At 41.3% G+C, this 18,214-nt stretch overlaps 1 protein-coding gene across 1 annotated transcript in view; it reads right to left on the bottom strand.

Moving 5' to 3' along the window:
- Nucleotides 1-18,214, bottom strand: part of PTN (pleiotrophin) — a 102,794-nt gene that overhangs the window by 16,292 nt on the left and 68,288 nt on the right. Inside the window, exons 2-4 of the mRNA XM_043589663.1 lie at nucleotides 9,424-9,539; nucleotides 8,345-8,518; nucleotides 5,685-5,846 (exon numbers count right to left, since the gene is read on the bottom strand). Of these exons, the coding sequence (XP_043445598.1) occupies nucleotides 5,685-5,846; nucleotides 8,345-8,518; nucleotides 9,424-9,538 (451 nt within the window). The 5' untranslated portion in view covers nucleotide 9,539. The remainder of the gene's footprint in view (nucleotides 1-5,684; nucleotides 5,847-8,344; nucleotides 8,519-9,423; nucleotides 9,540-18,214) is intronic.

The raw sequence follows: 18,214 nt of genomic DNA on the forward strand, positions 1-18,214 counted from the left end.
CATAAGAATATCGATATTCTCTCTCCTTCTGGGTATAAAATACAGAAGTGGAGGACTAAAACCTCTCCTCGGATTAAGTGGGGTTCCAACACAAGAGAATCTTTTGATAAGAGTTTCTAACTTCTTATCTAGTATCACTGAAATTGTCCCAAGGCCAGAGTGTGGAGTTTGTATGATACCGACATAGCAAAAGGAAGAACCACTTCTATCCAATAGACTGGAGTGTGGTGAATTCTAAGGCAATTTTTAACCAAACCAAGTGGGATATTTAGTAATTTCCTAGAGTTCAAGGTACCACTTCTCGATGCTAAGGGCCCTCTCTCCCCAGCAAGTCTTGTAAATTTTTGGCCTTATTAGGAATCAAGTCACAACAATACCCTCCAGTTTCCTCAGTTTAATGCCTGGTAATCACAGCCTTACCAATACCTTTATGTTCCATTCTGAAATTTAAAGAACATGTTTTCCACACTGAAAGTCATGCAGTTTGCATATCAAGCCACTACCATTTTCCAAAACAGAAGAGGACAGAAATCAAACCAACAAGTTTTATGAAACAAACAGATTTTTTTTAAAAAGCAGACAGGGGCTCCTGGGTGGCTTAGTCAGTTAAGCATCTGACTTTGGCTCAGGTCATGATCTCATGGTTCGTGGGTTCAAGCCCTAGCATCGGGCTCTGTGCCGACAGTTCAGAGCCTGGAGCCCCTCCTCTGCTCGTACTCTGTCTCTGTCCCTCAAAAAATAAATAAATGTTTAAAAAACAATGGGGAAAAAAAAAGCAGACAAAAGACCAGAACCCGATGATGTGTTTGATGAGAAAGACAGTGGTGGGAAAAAAGTACTTTCTGGCTATGAGTTCAGTGACTGGGCTACAAAGGAGGAAAATGGAGTCAGAAAAGAAGGAAACATGGAGCTGATTCTATTCCTAAACAGAGTGGATTCAGAAGAATCACTGATGTTTTCTGTCCTCACTTATTCTATCAGGGTTACATCAGATAACAGACAAGGTAATGATCCTAGACAGTGGGATTTATCTAACATGACCAAAGTTTTAATGAATGTATAATACCCAGGGGAAGCATGGTGAAGTTGAAAAGGCACTGGGTCTTTGGGGTCAGTCTGACTTTAAATTTGAATCACCACTTAGAAGCTGTGAAACGTGAGGCAAGTGGCTTAACCTCTCTGGGCATGTGCATTCTCAGATCTAAAGTAGGATAAATACAATGCACTGCACAGAACGGCTTTGAAGCTGAATGAGAAGTGCCTATCACAGTGCCTGACTCAAAACGAGTGGGTTCGCTATCTCCCTCTTTCCTGTTCATGTCCTGAGCTAAAATAGCAGGAAGCCCTGATGGGTTATTCTTTCCTCAAGAAAGGAAGGACATAATTTATAATTGTATAACTTTTTTAAATTTTTTTTAAATTTTTTTCAACGTTTTTTATTTATTTTTGGGACAGAGAGAGACAGAGCATGAATGGGGGAGGAGCAGAGAGACAGGGAGACACAGAATCAGAAACAGGCTCCAGGCTCCGAGTCATCAGCCCAGAGCCTGAAGCGGGGCTCGAACTCACAGACCGCGAGATCGTGACCTGGCTGAAGTTGGACGCTTAACTGACTGCGCCACCCAGGCGCCCCTATAATTGTATAACTTAATGAAAATATTACGTAAATAACTTCTTTACTGCAGCTTCCACATTTGTAAGTTTAATGTGTGAAACCTTTTTTTTTTGCTTCTAACATTTATCTGTTATACACATATTTAATCAGCACCTACTATGTCCTACTCCTTGTTCTAGGCAAAAGGGATACAGTAGAGAACAAAACCGGTCAGGTCCCTGTCCTCCTGAAAGTTATACTCTGGTAGATGTGTACCAGAACAGTTATAGAAATAATGTTCTAGAGAGCCCAGTCATTTCTCTGACATCAGCCGTAACAACATTTTTCTAGATACGTCTCCGGAGGCAAGGGACACAAAAGCAAAAATACACTACTGGGACGACATCAAAATGAAAAGCTTTTGCACAGTAAAGGAAACAGTCAACAAGACTAAAAGACAACCCACTGAATGGCAGAAGATATTTGTCAATGACATATCCAATAAAGGGTTAGTATCCAAAAAGGAACTTACACACCTCAACACCCAACAAACAAATAATCCAATTAAAAATGGACAGAACCCATGAACAGACATGTTTCCAAAGAAGACAAAGAAGACATGGTTGGCCTCTCCAAAGAGGCCAACAGACACATGAAAAATGCTCAACACCACTCATCTTCGGGGAAGTGGAAATCAAAACCACAATGAGTCCTCATCACCTCACACCTGTCAGAATGGCTAAAATCAAAAACACAAGAAATAACAAGTGTTGGTGAGGACGTGAAGAAGGAACCCTTTTGCACTCTTGGTGGGAATGCAAACTGGTGCAGCCACTGTGGAAAACAATATGGAGATTCCTCAAAAACTTACAAATACTATTACCCTTTGATCCAGTAATTACACTACTAGGTATTTACCCAGAGTACAAAAACACTGGTTTAAAGGGAAATATGCACCCCTACGTGTATATAGATAGTAGCATTATCTACAATAGCCAAGATATGGAAGCAAACCAATGTCCATCGATTGATGAGTAGATAAAAAAAAAAGAGGTGGTGAATATATACAGCGGATTATTTTTCAGCCATAAAAAAAGAATGGAATCTTGCTATTTGCAAGATGGAGCCAGAGAGCATTATGCTAAGCAAAAGAAGTCAGAGAAAAGACAAATGCCATATGATTTCACTTATATGTGGACTTTAAGAAAGAAAACAAGCAAAGAAACAAAAGAGACAAACCAAAAACCACTCTGAAATGTAGGCAACAAACTGGTGGTTACCAGAGAGGAAGGTGGAGGTGGGGGTGGGGGTGGGGGTGGGGGGGTGTGGGGAAGGTGACACAGGCGATGGGGATTAAGGAGTGCGATTACATTAGCATTGGGTAATGTATGGAAGTGTTGAATCACTATACGGTACACCCGAAACTAACAGAACATGGTATATTAACTGAACTGGAATTAAAATTATAGGAAGAAGAAATCATGCTCTAGAACGTGTATTCTTCCATTTGCGAGTCACCTTTGCACATCAGTGTTGGGCTTTACATAGTACTGTGAAATATATAACTCACTCAGGCTAATCCCATTTTCAACTAATCATATACCTTAATTTTTGATATGTCAACAAATTAAATGTTTACCAACTTGAAATATTTTTACCGCCAGTTTTCAAAGTGAAAGCCTGAGCCAAACTTTTAACCTTCATTGCGTATCACTGGATGAGAAAATGTAAAAATGTAAAAGGTCAACTATCCACCAGCCAAAAGAAGTCCTCACCTAGTGAATTACCAAATACCCTGAAGGGTCTTTCTGAATCACGTCCCCACTTTGTCCAATTTATTCCAAACTCTTCAACATTTTCCATATCTACCCAGCACCCCCCCCCACCACCTACCACCTAATCCTTCTCTCATTTTTTCTTCCCCTATTTATTAAACTGAAGTTTCTCTCACCCAGAGGAAAAAACAAGAACAGATTGTGTACATGCCTATGTGTGGTCTCTATGAACTTCATATTAGCGCAGTATTTCTAGATTGCGGCTGATAATGAAATCTTTTTAGGAACATCTTAATTTTCAAAGGTAGTGATGCTGATCTGGTTGGTCTGGGTTATGCCTGGGCACTGGGATTTTTATAAGTTCTCTGAGAAAATTCTAATGCTCAGGCCAGATGGAGAACCACTGTGGTATAGCATGGAGACTTCTTTAATTCCTTTTCCTTCCCACTCTCTATTTATGCTGAGTATTTGGGTTGTCTGGCTTTTTTTTTTTAATGCTTACTTATTTTTGAGAGAGAGAGAGGGAGACAGAACAAACAGGGGAGGGCAGAAAGAGAGAGAGGGAGACAGAGAATCTGAAGCCGGCTCCAGACTCTGAGCCATCAGCACAGAGCCTGACATGGGGCTCCAACTCATGAACTGTGAGATCATGACCTGAGCAGAAGTTGGACACTTAAGCGCCTGAGCCACCTAGGCGCCCCTCTCGGACTGGCTTACAAATAAATTAATTTGAAAACTGTATCTCTGAGTTCTCCTGGTTTTGGAAATGTCTCACTGGATAGATATGGCCACCAATTTTCATCAGATCTGTGTAGTTGTCTCCAGACAAGTAACACTTACAAAGCTGGCACCCACACTCGGACACTGACTCCAGCCCCACATCATGCCTTTCACCGCGACCAGCAGATTCCCATGACCTGGAAAGGGGGCATCCTGAATCCTAGATTCCAGCCACCCCGCAGTTGTGGGTAACCATGTCCATGGACAACTCCATCAGAGACCAAAGGCCTATAACATGAGTCCTTTCTGCCTATTCGCAGCTAGCTAGTCAATCCTGACTTCCAGAGGCATTTTTTTCTTCTATTTTCATTTATGAGGGTTTCGTGTTCATTTTTCTGAGTGTCTCCTTGCATTTAATCTGACCAGTGTGTATCTGCAGGTCCATTTAGAGCTCAAATGTGGGCAGAGGCCAAGGAGACAGTTGAGAGTTCCCTGAGACATGCTGTGTTTATGTGTGAAGGCTGCCATGCCTCGTACCACCGAGTGGGTAGCTTCGACAAGAGAAATTTATTTTCTCAGAGTTCTACAGGCCAGAGGTCGGAGATCGACTGTCAGCAGTGTTCATTTATTCCGAGACGTGTCTCGTTGGCTCGTAGATGGCCATCTCTTCCCTGTGTCTTTGTATGGTTTTCCCTCTGTATGTGTCTGTGTCCTAATCTCCTTTCTCTGTATGCCAGACTGGACTGGGACCCACTCATACATCTCCATTTAACTTTACCTCTTTAAAGGCCTGGTCTCCTAACACGGTCACATTCTGGGGTACTGAGGGTTAGAACGTGAACATTTGAATTGATGGGGGAGGGGCATAGCTCAGCCCATAGTGAAATGAGAGTTTAACACCTCCTTGTCCCCCCTCAGCTGGGATTCTATTTCTACGAAACCACGCCTGGGATATTTGTTTTGGTTTACTTTCCCCGGCATGGGAGCAGAGTGTAACTTTCTGAGAGCGAACAGGAAGACGGTTCTACATAATTTAAAAATTCCATGATAAATGTAAGGTGGTAAACATCCAACTAAAAAAAAAAAAATAAAGGCTCTGAACGAAGGATAAGAAATATAGGACCTATCAACTTATGCAGCGGAGAAAGGAAAAATGTAAAATAAAGTAGCTGACTTCATGAAAACTCTGTATGTTGCATAATCTAGGAGAGATCTGATTTTAAATTTTCTGCTTCATGATCTTCATAAATGTGTTCATACTTGTCAGGAGGCAGCCCCAGTTTAGGGCTTGGAATATATAGTCACCATATGACAACTGTCTTAATTGGCCCATTCTGCTAAGTTGTTGATTTGTGCTGGGAGCCTGTTCCCATCCCAGCCCCCACTCCCCTTCTGTGCAAAGGACTCCAATTTGAACTCAGCTGCCTGCCGAAAAGCACTGGCGTGACACTCCATATACAGCGTGTTTTCAATCTATGAAGGTAATTCGCCTAAGATCCCCCTTCCGAAAATCGGAGTTTCCACATCTGAGGATCCTGCCGGAGTCCATCAGTGTGTGCGCCTATGACAAGTAGGGCATGACGACAGGGACCTACCTTGAGGTTTGGGCTTAGTCAGCTTGCCACAGGGCTTGGAGATAGTGACTGTCTTCTGGCAGTCGGCATTGTGGAGGGCTCGCTTCAGACTTCCGGTCCTGGTCTTCAAGGCAGTATTCAGGTCACATTCTCCCCAGGCCTGGAACTGGTATTTGCACTCCGCTAAAGGCAGGGTAGGACCAAACAGAAATCTTTGAGCTCCTCTAGGAGTGCCAGAGAAGTAGGCACACCTTTGTTTTTCACTTTCTGCAGTGAGAGGATTGTAGATTCACATGCAGTTGCAAGAAGTAATATAGAAAGATCCCTAGATCCTTCAGCCAATTTCCCTCAATTGTGATGAGCTTACATAACCAGAGCCTGCTGGTGCAACCAGGAAACGAACAGGGATACATTCCACAAAAGTTATTCAGGCCCTGCCAATTTCATGTGCACTTATTTGTGTATATGCATGTGTGCACACATTTAGTTCCCTGTGACTTGGCCACATGTGCAGATATGAGTGAATATCAATACCATTAACATACAAAAGAGCTCCAACACAGGAGTCCTTCGGGTGAATCCTTTCCTAGCCTTAGCCTAGGCATCTTCCTCCCTTCTCGATCTCCTTAACCCCTGGCAATCACTCATCCATTCTCCATGGCTATCATTTTGTCATGTTAAGAACGTTACGTAGGGGCACCTGGGTGGCTCAGTTGGTTGAGCGTCCGACTTGATATTGGCTCAGGTCATGTTCCCAGGGTTGTAGGATCGAGCCTCCTGTCAGACTCTGCACTGAGCATGGAGCCCGCTTAAAATTTCCTCTCTCCCCCTCCTCCCCTCTGCCCTGCCTCTCACTCTAAACAAACAAACAAACAAACACGTTATGTAAATAGAATCATACAGTAGGTAACCTTTTGAGATCGGCTTTTTTCACGCAGCATAATTTCCTGGGTGTCCATCCAAGTTGTGTGTTTCAACAGTGAGTTTCTCTTTATTGCCGGGTAGTATCCCATGGTGGGATGGAAATGTATTACGGTTTCAGCACTCACCCGTTGAAGGAAATCTGGGTTGTTTCCAGGTTTTAGCTGTCATAAATAAAGCTGCTCTTTACTATCCGTGTACAGAGTTTTATAGCAATGGAAGTTTTCATTCTTCTAGGGTAAATGGCCAAAAGTGAAGCCTGCATTGTATGGTAAACAGATGTTTGGTCTTATAACAAGACTACCATCCTTTTTTTTTTTTTTAATGTGGCTATACCGTTTTACATTTCCATCGGCAAAGTATGAGTGATCTAGTTTCCCAACATCGTCTCTAGCCTTTGGTGTTATTTGTAATTTTAGTTATTCTGATGGATGCATAGTATACAGTGACATCTCACTGGTTTTCACTTCCTTTTCCCTAACAGGGAAAAGAAGTTCAACACTTTTTTCAGTTGTTTATTTGCCACTTGTATTTTGCCTATGGCAAAATGTTTGCCCCTATCTTTTACCCACCTTCTAGTTGGATTCTTAGTTTTGAGAGTTCTTTATAAAGTCTAGGTATACGTTCTTTAAGACATACTTTTAAAAATTCTCCGTAGGGTCTTTAGGGGACCCATGTATATGTAAGACCAAATGTATCTGAATTTCACAGTGGCCTTATAGAAGTTACCACCATTCATAAAAAGTACCCCAAAGGTTATAGAGAAAGAAAAAAAATACAGTGAATATACCCATTGTCCTTCTTCACTGACTTACAGGTCAGAATACATTTTCGAAAAGAGTAAGAACATTTGGGGCATTGTGAACTACCATGGCCAAGAGAGACAGAAAGTCTGGAATGTGGAAGAAACAGGTAATCTGGACGTTCAATAGTGGGTTTAAAAGTTGGAAGTGTTGAGGTGCCTGGGTGGCTCAGTCAGTTGAGCGTCCGACTCTTGATTTTGGCTCAGGTCACGATCTCAGGGTCATGGGATTGAGCCCTGCTTTAGCACCGTGCTGAGCTTGGGGCCTGCTTAAGTGTCTCTCTCTCTCTCTCTCTCTGTCCTCTCTCCTCTCTCCCTCCTGCCCCTCTCCCCTGTTCATGATCTCTAAAACAAACAAACAAAAAAAGGTTGGAAGTATTGAAGGACTCCTTCCCAAATAGGCAGATGAGGCCAGCAGGAGCATGGCAATAGTCAATGAGAGAAAAGTCTGTGAAAAGTGACTATAAACAGTCTTGCTGGAATTGAGAAGTCAGTCTATTAATCACTGTGGATGGTGGGGAAAGATGGAAACGGAGAGGAGGCCTGAAAGTCACAGAAAGCGGTCTGGAGAAGGAGGAGAATAAACAAGAGAAGCAGGAAGGAAGGAAAAAGGAATGGGAAATCAAAGAAGAAGCGGAAAGAAGAGAGATCGATGCACCCTTAGGAGGGGTCAAGCGTATATAGTTTACGTCCTGACTGGTACAGCAGTGGTTCTTGATCTGGGACTGTTTTGACCCCAAGGGTCATCTGGCAATACCTGAGACATTTTTAGTTGTCACAGGTGATGGAGGTGGGGAGTGCTACTCGAAATAAATAAATAAATAAATAAATAAATAAATAAATAAATAGCAGTCAACCTCAAAAAAAAAAAAAACCCAAAAAATATCTGAGGGAAAAAATGCAAGCATTATCGCAGAGCACACGATTTAATCAACAGGACAACAGGAGTGGGACTTACCTCCAAATTGCTTTTTCCAGTTGCAGGGGATCTTACATCTCTGGGTCTTCATGGTTTGCTTACACTCAGCTCCAGTCCGGGTGCCCTCTCGGGTGCCCAGCCCACAGTCCCCGCTGGTGGGCACACACACACTCCACTGCCATTCTCCACAGTCAGACTTCTTCACTTTTTTTTCTGGAAGGAAGGAAGGAAGGGAGGGAGGGAGGGAGGGAGGGAGGGAGGAAGGAAGGAAGGAAGAACAGTCAACACCTGGAAAACCCTGATTCCTCTAACAAAGCTCATTCCAGGGCGTGAGGTTGTGAGGTCTGTGCTTTCTACCTCCTTCTTCGCTGTCCAGTAAATACTGGCAACTTGATACATCTTAGCCAGATGATTGGCTCAATGAATGATCCAGAGAAGGGACAAGGAAAACTGAAAGAGACAGAACGTTAACTGAACTCTTACCATGTGCTAGGGACTATACAAGTGATTTGATGACAGCTCCTTTTAGAAGCAAACACTTCTGTAAAGGACGGTCAAAAACAGCGAAACGAAAAAATCAGGAAACATTTTGTTAGAAGTAATGGCTGTCAGATTAGCCATTTGTAAGGCTAGTCAATGACTTGTAAGGCAAGTCAATGTTCCTTTCTCTGTCGTAGAGATGGAATAATGTAAGATGAATGAGGTGGATCACAGACCTAAACAGACTCCCAGCCCTACAGCCTGCTATTTTTGACACTGGAAGTGACATAGAAAAGGTGCTATACTGCTCTGAGCTTCAGTTTCCCCCTTTATTAAGATAACATACAACAAAAATTCCTTGCAGGACTCTCTTTGAGGGAGAGAGGCAACATAAATAAAACACCTACTTGCTGGTCAGTGTTCCGTACAGAGTAGCTACTAATATGATCATTATGTTAATAATCATCATCTATATTTTAGGACTGGTGGAGGGGAGATCAATGGGGGTGGGGGTGTCCCTTAGGTTCTTCTAAATACTTGGAAAGAAGGAAGGGAGTGAGGGAGGACAAAAGCCAGGAAGTTGGATCAGATGGATGTTAATCCATAAACAGTCTTGCCTTCGTAACCCTACTGCTTACCTGGTTTCTCTTTCTTCCCTGCTTCAGCCGTGTCCACGGCTGCCAAAATGAAAATGAATGCCAGGAAGGCAGCTGCAAATTTTCGACGCTGCTGCAGGTACTGTTGGGACTGCATTCTAGGAATAAACAGAGACACAGAAGAAGGTGGTGTCAACCTAAGGCAGAGAGAAAGGCTTGTGGAACTCCTTACTGCAGGGCTCCATTTTCCATTTCTAGGATGTTAGATTTTAGGGAGATTTGCATCATTGCTCTTGGGCAAAATTCTATCTTTTCCCTCCGTCAGTCAACGAAGTGTTTTTCTGCAATTAGTCAGGTATCCACTGACAAAAATAACAACACTTCTCCACGTAAGAACTTCACACCCAATCATTTGCTAAGCACGACTCGAGAATTACGGAAGCCAAAGAATTTTCATGGCATGTTTTTTGACTAGACTCCCGCAGTTAATCTCGCTGATGGTGACATATGGTAATGCCAATAACTATAGTCTTCTTCATAACTACGCAGGATTCCTAGAAACAACCACGGTGTTGTAGTCCACATGGGTAATTTGAATGGACACAATTAACGGATTATCTGTGCCAGTATATGGTTTGCCTTTATCTTTAGATGGGTATGTGTCATAATGAGCAATATCTTATTTTTTAGTTTCCCATGATTATTTCATCATCGCTGTTCCATTATTCATTGGTCTACCAAAGAGTGCAGCACAAGACAGAGGTAGAGCCAGCATACTTTGATTCATTTCAAACACACTTACAAGCTCACATAAAATCGAAAAGTCATCTAAATTCTAGGATTTAATGAAGAGATTACACTGGTTGTAATTTGAAATTCTCCACATTTGGTATGAATCAAAAATCTCAGAATAACATTAGAAAGGCTCCCCTGGAACTTGAAGTCACTTGTGACAGCCAATTGTCAACATGGTCACCCATGGTTATTAGCTCTGAGCATTTTGTTTTTCTAGAAGAGTGATTTTTACATTTCTTTGAGTGTGAACAATAAAACCTATACACACACACACACACACACACACATACACACACAGGATTGAGATCATTCTGTTCTGCAATTTCTCATTCAAAATCATCTGTGAGATGATATCCTTGTCAGTGAATCTGTCTCCCTTTCTGTGATATTGGAATGCTACCCTTTATTAGTATTTCTTTTTCAATCGATGACTTGGGACTCTATCATATGAATGAAGCGTATTTCATTTACCAATTAAAATGAACAGTTTGATCATTTGGTCCTTTCACTGACTCTTAACTCCTAATTAGCTACTCGCCATCCTCATCACTTACTAAAATCTAATCCTAGATGCTTTGTTCATCCTCCTAACGCTAAATTTTTATAACTGTACCTCACTGCTGGTCACTCAGAAACGTTCCTATTGATTCTGAGACTTTTCCTGTGCCTTCCGTTGGGCACGAATGATTTGAAGAGCCAGTCTAGACTTACTGGCTGGCAAGGCTTCCTGGAGTTGACCGCCCTGTGCATCCATGCTGCTATACATTATCATATATTTGAATATCACGTAAAGTTGTTAGGTGCAAAGTGAATCAAAGTGGAGGTCTTCTGTTGTTTTCTCCAAAGGCTGTGCAAGAACCTGCTCACAGTGACTTCGCCACTTTGGACGCAGAGAGATTTCACTGGAGTTTTCTTAGAGGGTAAATTAACTTTTACCTTCAGAACTTTTGATGTATTTCTTTCCAAGTTAGAATTTGCCTTTATGTTCAATGATGATCTACAGATACCTGAAGCATTTAGACTGAATTAGAGTCATGCGAAAATTCAGAAATTCCCACTGAGAAAGCACAGTTCGCGAGTGAGCTTTCTGGCCACACAATGGGCTGATCATTTTATAGCCTTGTCATACATACGGCGGGAGGAGAGGACAGGAGCCTTAGGAACCCCCTGAAGAACCATGGCCAGCTGGCAGAAATAGAAAGGATGCTTCCTTCCATGACTAACACAGGCAGACAGTTATTAATAGAAAGGTGCTGATACTGGCTAATTGTAACCTTGGCATTCCTAGTTTTACATTGCTAAGTTCTTACTTTTATATTTATTTTCAAAAAGCTTTCTCTTCAGCAGGTTAAATCACTTAATTTCAAGGGCAAAAGTCCCACACAGACCAGAATTTCCTAACTGTAAGATTGTTTTGAGTCACCAGGGGTCTTAGTTGGCTCACCCGTTGTATGGGCTGAGAGGAAGGAAGGAGAGTTAGGAACGGGATGAGAGCTGGAGACTTAAAATGGAAATGTACCTTCTCTGCTTCTGATATTAATGCAGGACAATTCAGAATCTTAAGAAACGGGTAAATGGCGAATCTCAGCTTTCTTAGGTGCACGAAGGAAAAATGCACACAAGTCCATGTGTACAGAAAATGACCTGTGTACAGGAAATGTGATCAGCACTAGGTTTGAGTTGGAAAATATCTTTCTTCTTCTCACTTCCCCTCCTCCTCCTGTTTTGCTTACTATGCTGCCTGAGCCTATATTTTGATAGCTTAGATTTTTTCTGGCCGGAGAAAATGAGTAAAGATTAAGAGAGTAAGGGGGTTTAGAAAAGGATTAAAGCGATCCCCAAATTCAAGTGTTCCCAAACAATACCCAATTAGCATGCTGCCGCCTGCTGCTGTAGTCAGTACTTGAGTAATTAGTACATGTATGGCTAACAGTTCCCCTGCTTGTGGTATTTGCATGGCTGATGGTTTATTTGTCCTTAGCATCAAGTAAAGGCAAAAGTTCTCCCTGTATATGTTTAACCCCATCCGCTCTTCAGCAGGGCGCTAGCTGGGCAGAGGCAAGGGCATTGATCACAGCTTTTTTTTTTTTTTTTTTTCTCTGAGGGAAATAAAACAATGGAAGGCGGCAGCCTGCTAAATCAGCCGTTCTTTTGAATCTTTTCCTTGTTTTCACCTCCTCTTACTGGCATCTTTCGTTGGACTTACCCGGACAGATTTAATTTCATAGGGTTTAACGGTAAAGTGAAAGACTGCCATAGAGGGATGGTGAGGTCTGGAAATTATTGTTGAGTTAATCTCAATCACTAATACATCTAAAGCTCAGAGATGAAAGGAAATGAAAGTTAAAGAAACCAACTCAAAGGAAAGGTGTTAGTTTATTAAATCCTCAGCTCTTCCCTAGAGAAAGAGCTGATGAGAATGAAAAAGAGGGCTCCTCCTCTGTTAGCATTTTAATAGGATCTAGAATTTTAAAAGGCTATCGACGTCTGGTGTAAACACAAGACAAGGATGCTGGAATCTGCCCCTTAGTGATCTGGCTGGAAGGACCAACGTGGGACCTGGAGACAGAAGCTCTGGCTCACACTTCAGCTCCACCACCTAATTTTGGGAATGTTCCCGGGCAAATCCCAACCACTGGAACAACATAGCAACTACTTGAGAGGCTTGCCATGAAAACGCAAGATGTAGACATAGAGCTAACCCTACAACATTAAGAAATGGCTTATTAGTTGCTCAGTAAAGTTAATTCACCCCTACACTCTTATTACTTACTACAAGGAAATACTTCTAACTTTTTCAACTGAGGGATATGGACATATAGCATTATATTAGTTTTAGATGTACAACATACTGATTCCCTATTTGTATACATTGCAAAACTGTATTTCTTTTTATTGAGAAATAACAGGTATCACACTTTAAACTATCTAATATTATTCAAAAGCAAAAGACCAAAAAAAAAAAAGAAAAACAAAAAAAAGAGACCGATACGATTTGATTCATGTCAACTAAAGACTTGTTCAGCATTATCAGGGCACAAATTCATTCTGCCTTTGACTTCTTAGGTTAAAATACATTCAAAGACATTTATGCCCCGTAAAATTTTTTTTTTTGAAGTTTGTGGAAGTCCAGAGGTTCCATGTTGAGAATTAAGGAACATGTCAATGAAATTTAATGTGTATGAAATGGGGGGGGGGGGGGGGAATCTCACTTTGTAACTGTACTTTATATGCCCTTTGTGCAGAGGAATCATTCCAACCCCCTCTTTTTTTTTCAAACACCTAGGCCACGGCCCCAACCCACAGGAGCCACACAGTAAACAGTTTGCTGGTGAAAAATATCACCAAAACATGGCATCCAACAGAGGAATTAATATTCATGCTAAACAGATTTCTCAGTCCTCTGTCTAAGCCAGGGGATCTGAGATTTACTGAAGAAATCGGGCTGGAGACAACAGCCAGAATCTAGAGCAGCGTCACACATACGAGAGTAATCAGTGGATGATTTGTAATGCTTCTGCAGCATATATTACGTATCACTAGACCTTTCTAGACATTTTGTGATCTATTTGCCTAAGCTCCTGTGACATGGTAATTTTTTGACCTTTTTATTGTAAAATAAAGCAGAAGATACAGACAACTACACAAAGTATACAACTTAGTGAATAAGATAAATTAATTTTCCACTCATACCCAAAGGCTTTCTACCATATCCCCATCCCCACGACGGCTCCGTACCAACGCTAACATACAGTAATTCCGTCTTTGCACTTCTTGAGGGTTTTATTCAAGCGAGCTTCCTTAGACACGTCTACTTTTAAAAACTGATGTCTTTTAAATTGCTTTCATTATATAGGATTCTCCTCCAGCCCCTTTTTCCTTTTCTTGCTTTTCACTTTTTACAAGAACCAGGCACTTCAACTTTGTCCATAGGTTGTAGTTTGGGTATCTATCAAGCTGGCCGATCTGTCTTGATGTGAGGATTCAGATGGATTCTAAAAGGATACCTCCTTCCTCTCCCCATTAGCACAGTATTTCATTAAACATTTTGGGACACCTACCTTACTCCAGCCATTGTGCTATATTCTCAGTATATAACAATGACCAGCGAGAAGCTTTCGCTCGTTCTCACGAAGCCTGCACTCCAAGAAAGTTTACACTGTCAAACAGCCAATTATAGTTTAATACGTTCTGACAAGAACTACAAAATGTTGAGCGAGGTGCCTGGGTGGCTCACTTAAGCACCTGGCTCTTGATTTTGGCTCAGGTCATCATCTCATCGTCTGTGAGATCAAGCCCCCCGTCAGGCTCTGCAGCACCAAGCCTCCTGGGATTCTCTCTCCCTCTCTCTCTGCCATGTGTACGCTCTCTTTCTCAAAATAAATAAATAAACATTAAAAAAAAAAGAACTACAATACATCACGAAGTATAAGGGAAAGACAACTATTTTGCATTTCTCTTTCTTGGGTATAAACAAAGACAGGGATTCAGTTAAGGCCAAAGACTTAATTTCCCATAAGTTCCCTAAAATCAAACAAAACCACTTACAGTCAGGAATTCTGCTAAGGAGCATTAACTATTAATCGTGGTCCCGATGATCTGAATATAAAATTCAATGTCTATCTTATTTATCAGAAGGGATTTTAATTTAGTTTCAGGGAGATTGGTTAGTTCATATTAGTCAGGAAGATATTCACTTAGATAACAAACACTCATTGTACTATGTGCAAGGACCTGTTTCAAGTACTTTATAAATATTGACTAATGTTAATATTAATATTTGAAATGTCACAAATGGTGTATTAATGTACTCAATTATTCACAAACTGTGTATATAAGAGTTGCATCCTTTGTAGCAGAAAGTGTTCCCTGTGGGGCAGGGCGGGGGGGGGGGTGGGGACAAGGAATCAACATGAACTAGAGTGCTGACCGTGTGGTGCTTACATTTAGTGGGCAGAGTCATAGAATAACAAATAAACAGCTAAGTAAATAAATTCATAAATGAGATAATTTCTGACACAGTCAATTTTATGAACAAAGTGAAAAGGTGACGGGACCAAGAGTAAGTTGAAGAGGCAGGGTGGTTACAGATGGCTTCTTCCGTATGACTGAAAAAGAACCAGAGGAATATTGTATCTCTTATTGATAAATATTTTGCCTCATGGCCCCCTCCATAGCACTTTGACTATCCCTTCTTGTATTCTCACGTGGAATTGTCTTCTTTTCGCCTCCAAGCTTTTATAATTCTTCTGGAAGTCAATAATTAGCCATCCACTCCTCCCAGTCGACCTCGTTCTCTCCACTCTGCTACAATCTCAGGATCCGCTTAAGGTCTGACCAACAACCAACAATTTCTCCCTCCTATTGACTTGCTAGTCATCAGCCCAGTCAAACCTGAAATCTTACCATCTTATAATCTGTATTAATATCTAGTCTCAATTAAAAAATAAAACCAAATCATAGGGTTTTTTTTTAATTTTTAAAAATTTATTTATTTATTCTTGAGAGAGACAGGGCATCAGCAGGGGAGAGGGAGAGAAAGAGAGACAGAATGTGAAGCAGGCTCCAGGCTCTGAGCTGTCATCACAGAGCCCCACACGGGGCTTGAACTCACGAACCACGAGACCCTGACCTGAGCTGACGTCGGATGCTTAACCGACTGAGCCAACCAGGTGCCCCCCAAATCATAGCTTTAAGGAATATTGACCTTTCCCAAGAAAAATAATGACCACTGATTATTTAATTTAAATATGATGTCCCATAGTGTTCTTTGCTCATGTCTTCTGAGTTGGTAATATAGTAGGAAACCCATTTTGACTCAAACCATGTAGCCCTTTCACCTCTGACTCCTATAAATGTTTACAAGGATGTGTAGGCTTCTTGAAAATGGCTTTCTAGGGGCGCCTGGGTGGCTCAATTGGTTAAGCGTCCGACTTCGGCTCAGGTCATGATCTCATGGTCCGTGAGTTTGAGCCCCGCGTCGGGCTCTGTGCTGACAGCTCAGAGCCTGCTTCGGATTCTGTGTCTTCCTCTCTCTCTGACCCTCCCCCATTCATGTTCTGTCTCTCTCTGTCTCAAAAATAAATAAACATTAAAAAAAAAAAAAAGAAAATGGCTTTCTACTTCAAATTCAAATCTACATACACAGAAACATTCAGGAATGAGAACGGAAAAAAGAAATCAAATGAAGCAAGTATTCAATGGAAATCAGTTTGGATACCCTTTATAATATGATAGTGATGTGAAGGTGTGTTTATTCAATTATCTTGTGGAGCCACATGAGTTCAAAAGGGACTTGGGTTGGTTGTGTTATTCCTTTACTGCTTTCATTTGTTACAATCAAAAGTAGCTGGGAGATCGACTTTTAGAATTTTAAAATGCTCTAGTTTCCTCTTAATTTTTTTTTGTATCTGTTCCAACTTGACACAAAGGAACAAGTAAGAGTTTTACAGTAGGTCAGAACTGAGGCTGAATCCCAACTTGGGCTAGGTAATGAAGCAATACATTTAATTTCTCTGGAACTTATTTTCTTTAGCTGCAGACATGGATATAAAGTCTGTCCCACCATGTTTGAGATTAGTGATTATGCGTGAAAACTGCCACGTGTCTTTAGCCAGGAACAAGTACTTATAACTCTCTGAACACAGGAACATTGTGTTCCAATCAACTGATCTTTTGCTCATGCTATCCCATTGCAAATGGAAGTTCTTCCCCAAATCTCTCTACCTGGCAAACTCTTATCACCTCCCGAGGTTTAGCATAAGGGATTTCACCTTCAATGAAGACTTCGTTGAGGCAACATCATCTTCTTTATCGTTGGAGTTTCCTGTGCTACGTCCATTCCGTAGACTCTACTCATTTGCACCCCCTGAATATAGCGGCATATTACCGACTCTATAAACTGTAGCATATAAAACTGAAAAAATTACATGTGCCCACTACACCATTATATTTAGTAACCAATCATTTTTAAGGCCTTTGATTTCTCTTCTTTTGTTATCATTACTAGCCACTGACTCTCTCTTATAGTTATTTCTTTCTTAAAAAAGCAAAACAAAGTAAAAACATACACTATAATTGTAACGCACAGAGCCAAGTAGAGAATAAAAAACTGTCCTGAAAGGCAGACACTAAGAAGTCAACAGGGGTTCCTAAGGTTCCTCACTAGCTAGTTGACTGGCTCCCAAACACCAGCCAGGAAGTAAATTCTCATCTTCAGAAAGCTGCCAACAATACAAGCCATGAGCCTTGTGAGGTCCTATTAGAAACCACAATGAGATACCACCTCACACCTGCCAGAATGGCTAAAATTAACAACTTGGGAAACAACAGATATTGGCAAGGATGAGGAGAGAAGGGAACCCTTTTGTACTGTTGGTGGGAATGCAAACTGGTGCAGCCACTGTGGAAAACAGTATGGAGGTTCCTCAAAAAAAGTACAAATAGAACCACCCTATGACCCAGCAACTGAACTACTAGGTATTTACCCAAAGGATATAAAATGCTGACTTGAAGGGTCACATGCACTCCAGTGTCTATAGCAGTGCCTATCAACAATAGCCAAATTATGGAAAGAACCCAAATGTCCGCCGACTGATGAATGGATAAAGAAGATGTGTTGTGTATGTATGTATGTGTATATATATATGTGTGTGTGTGTGTGTGTGTGTGTGTGTGTGTGTGTGTGTATACATATACAATGGAGTACTACTGGGTGATGAAAAAAGAATGAAATCTTGCCTTTTGCAACATCATGGATGGAACTAGAGGGTATTATGCTAACTGAAATAAGTCAGTCAGAGAAAGATACATGATTTCACTCATATGTGGAATTGGAGAAACACAACAGATGAACTTAGGGGAAGGGAAGGAAAAATAAGGTAAAAACAGAGAGGGAGACAAACCATAAGAAACTCTTAAATACAGAAAACTGAGGGTTGATGGGGGTGGGGAAAGTGGGTGATGGGCATTAAGGAGGGCCCTTGTTGGGATTGAGCCCTGGGTGTTATATGTAAGTGATGAATCACTAAATTCTACG

This window comes from Prionailurus bengalensis, chromosome A2, assembly GCF_016509475.1.
Source record: "Prionailurus bengalensis isolate Pbe53 chromosome A2, Fcat_Pben_1.1_paternal_pri, whole genome shotgun sequence".
NCBI classification, from domain to species: Eukaryota; Metazoa; Chordata; class Mammalia; order Carnivora; family Felidae; genus Prionailurus; species Prionailurus bengalensis.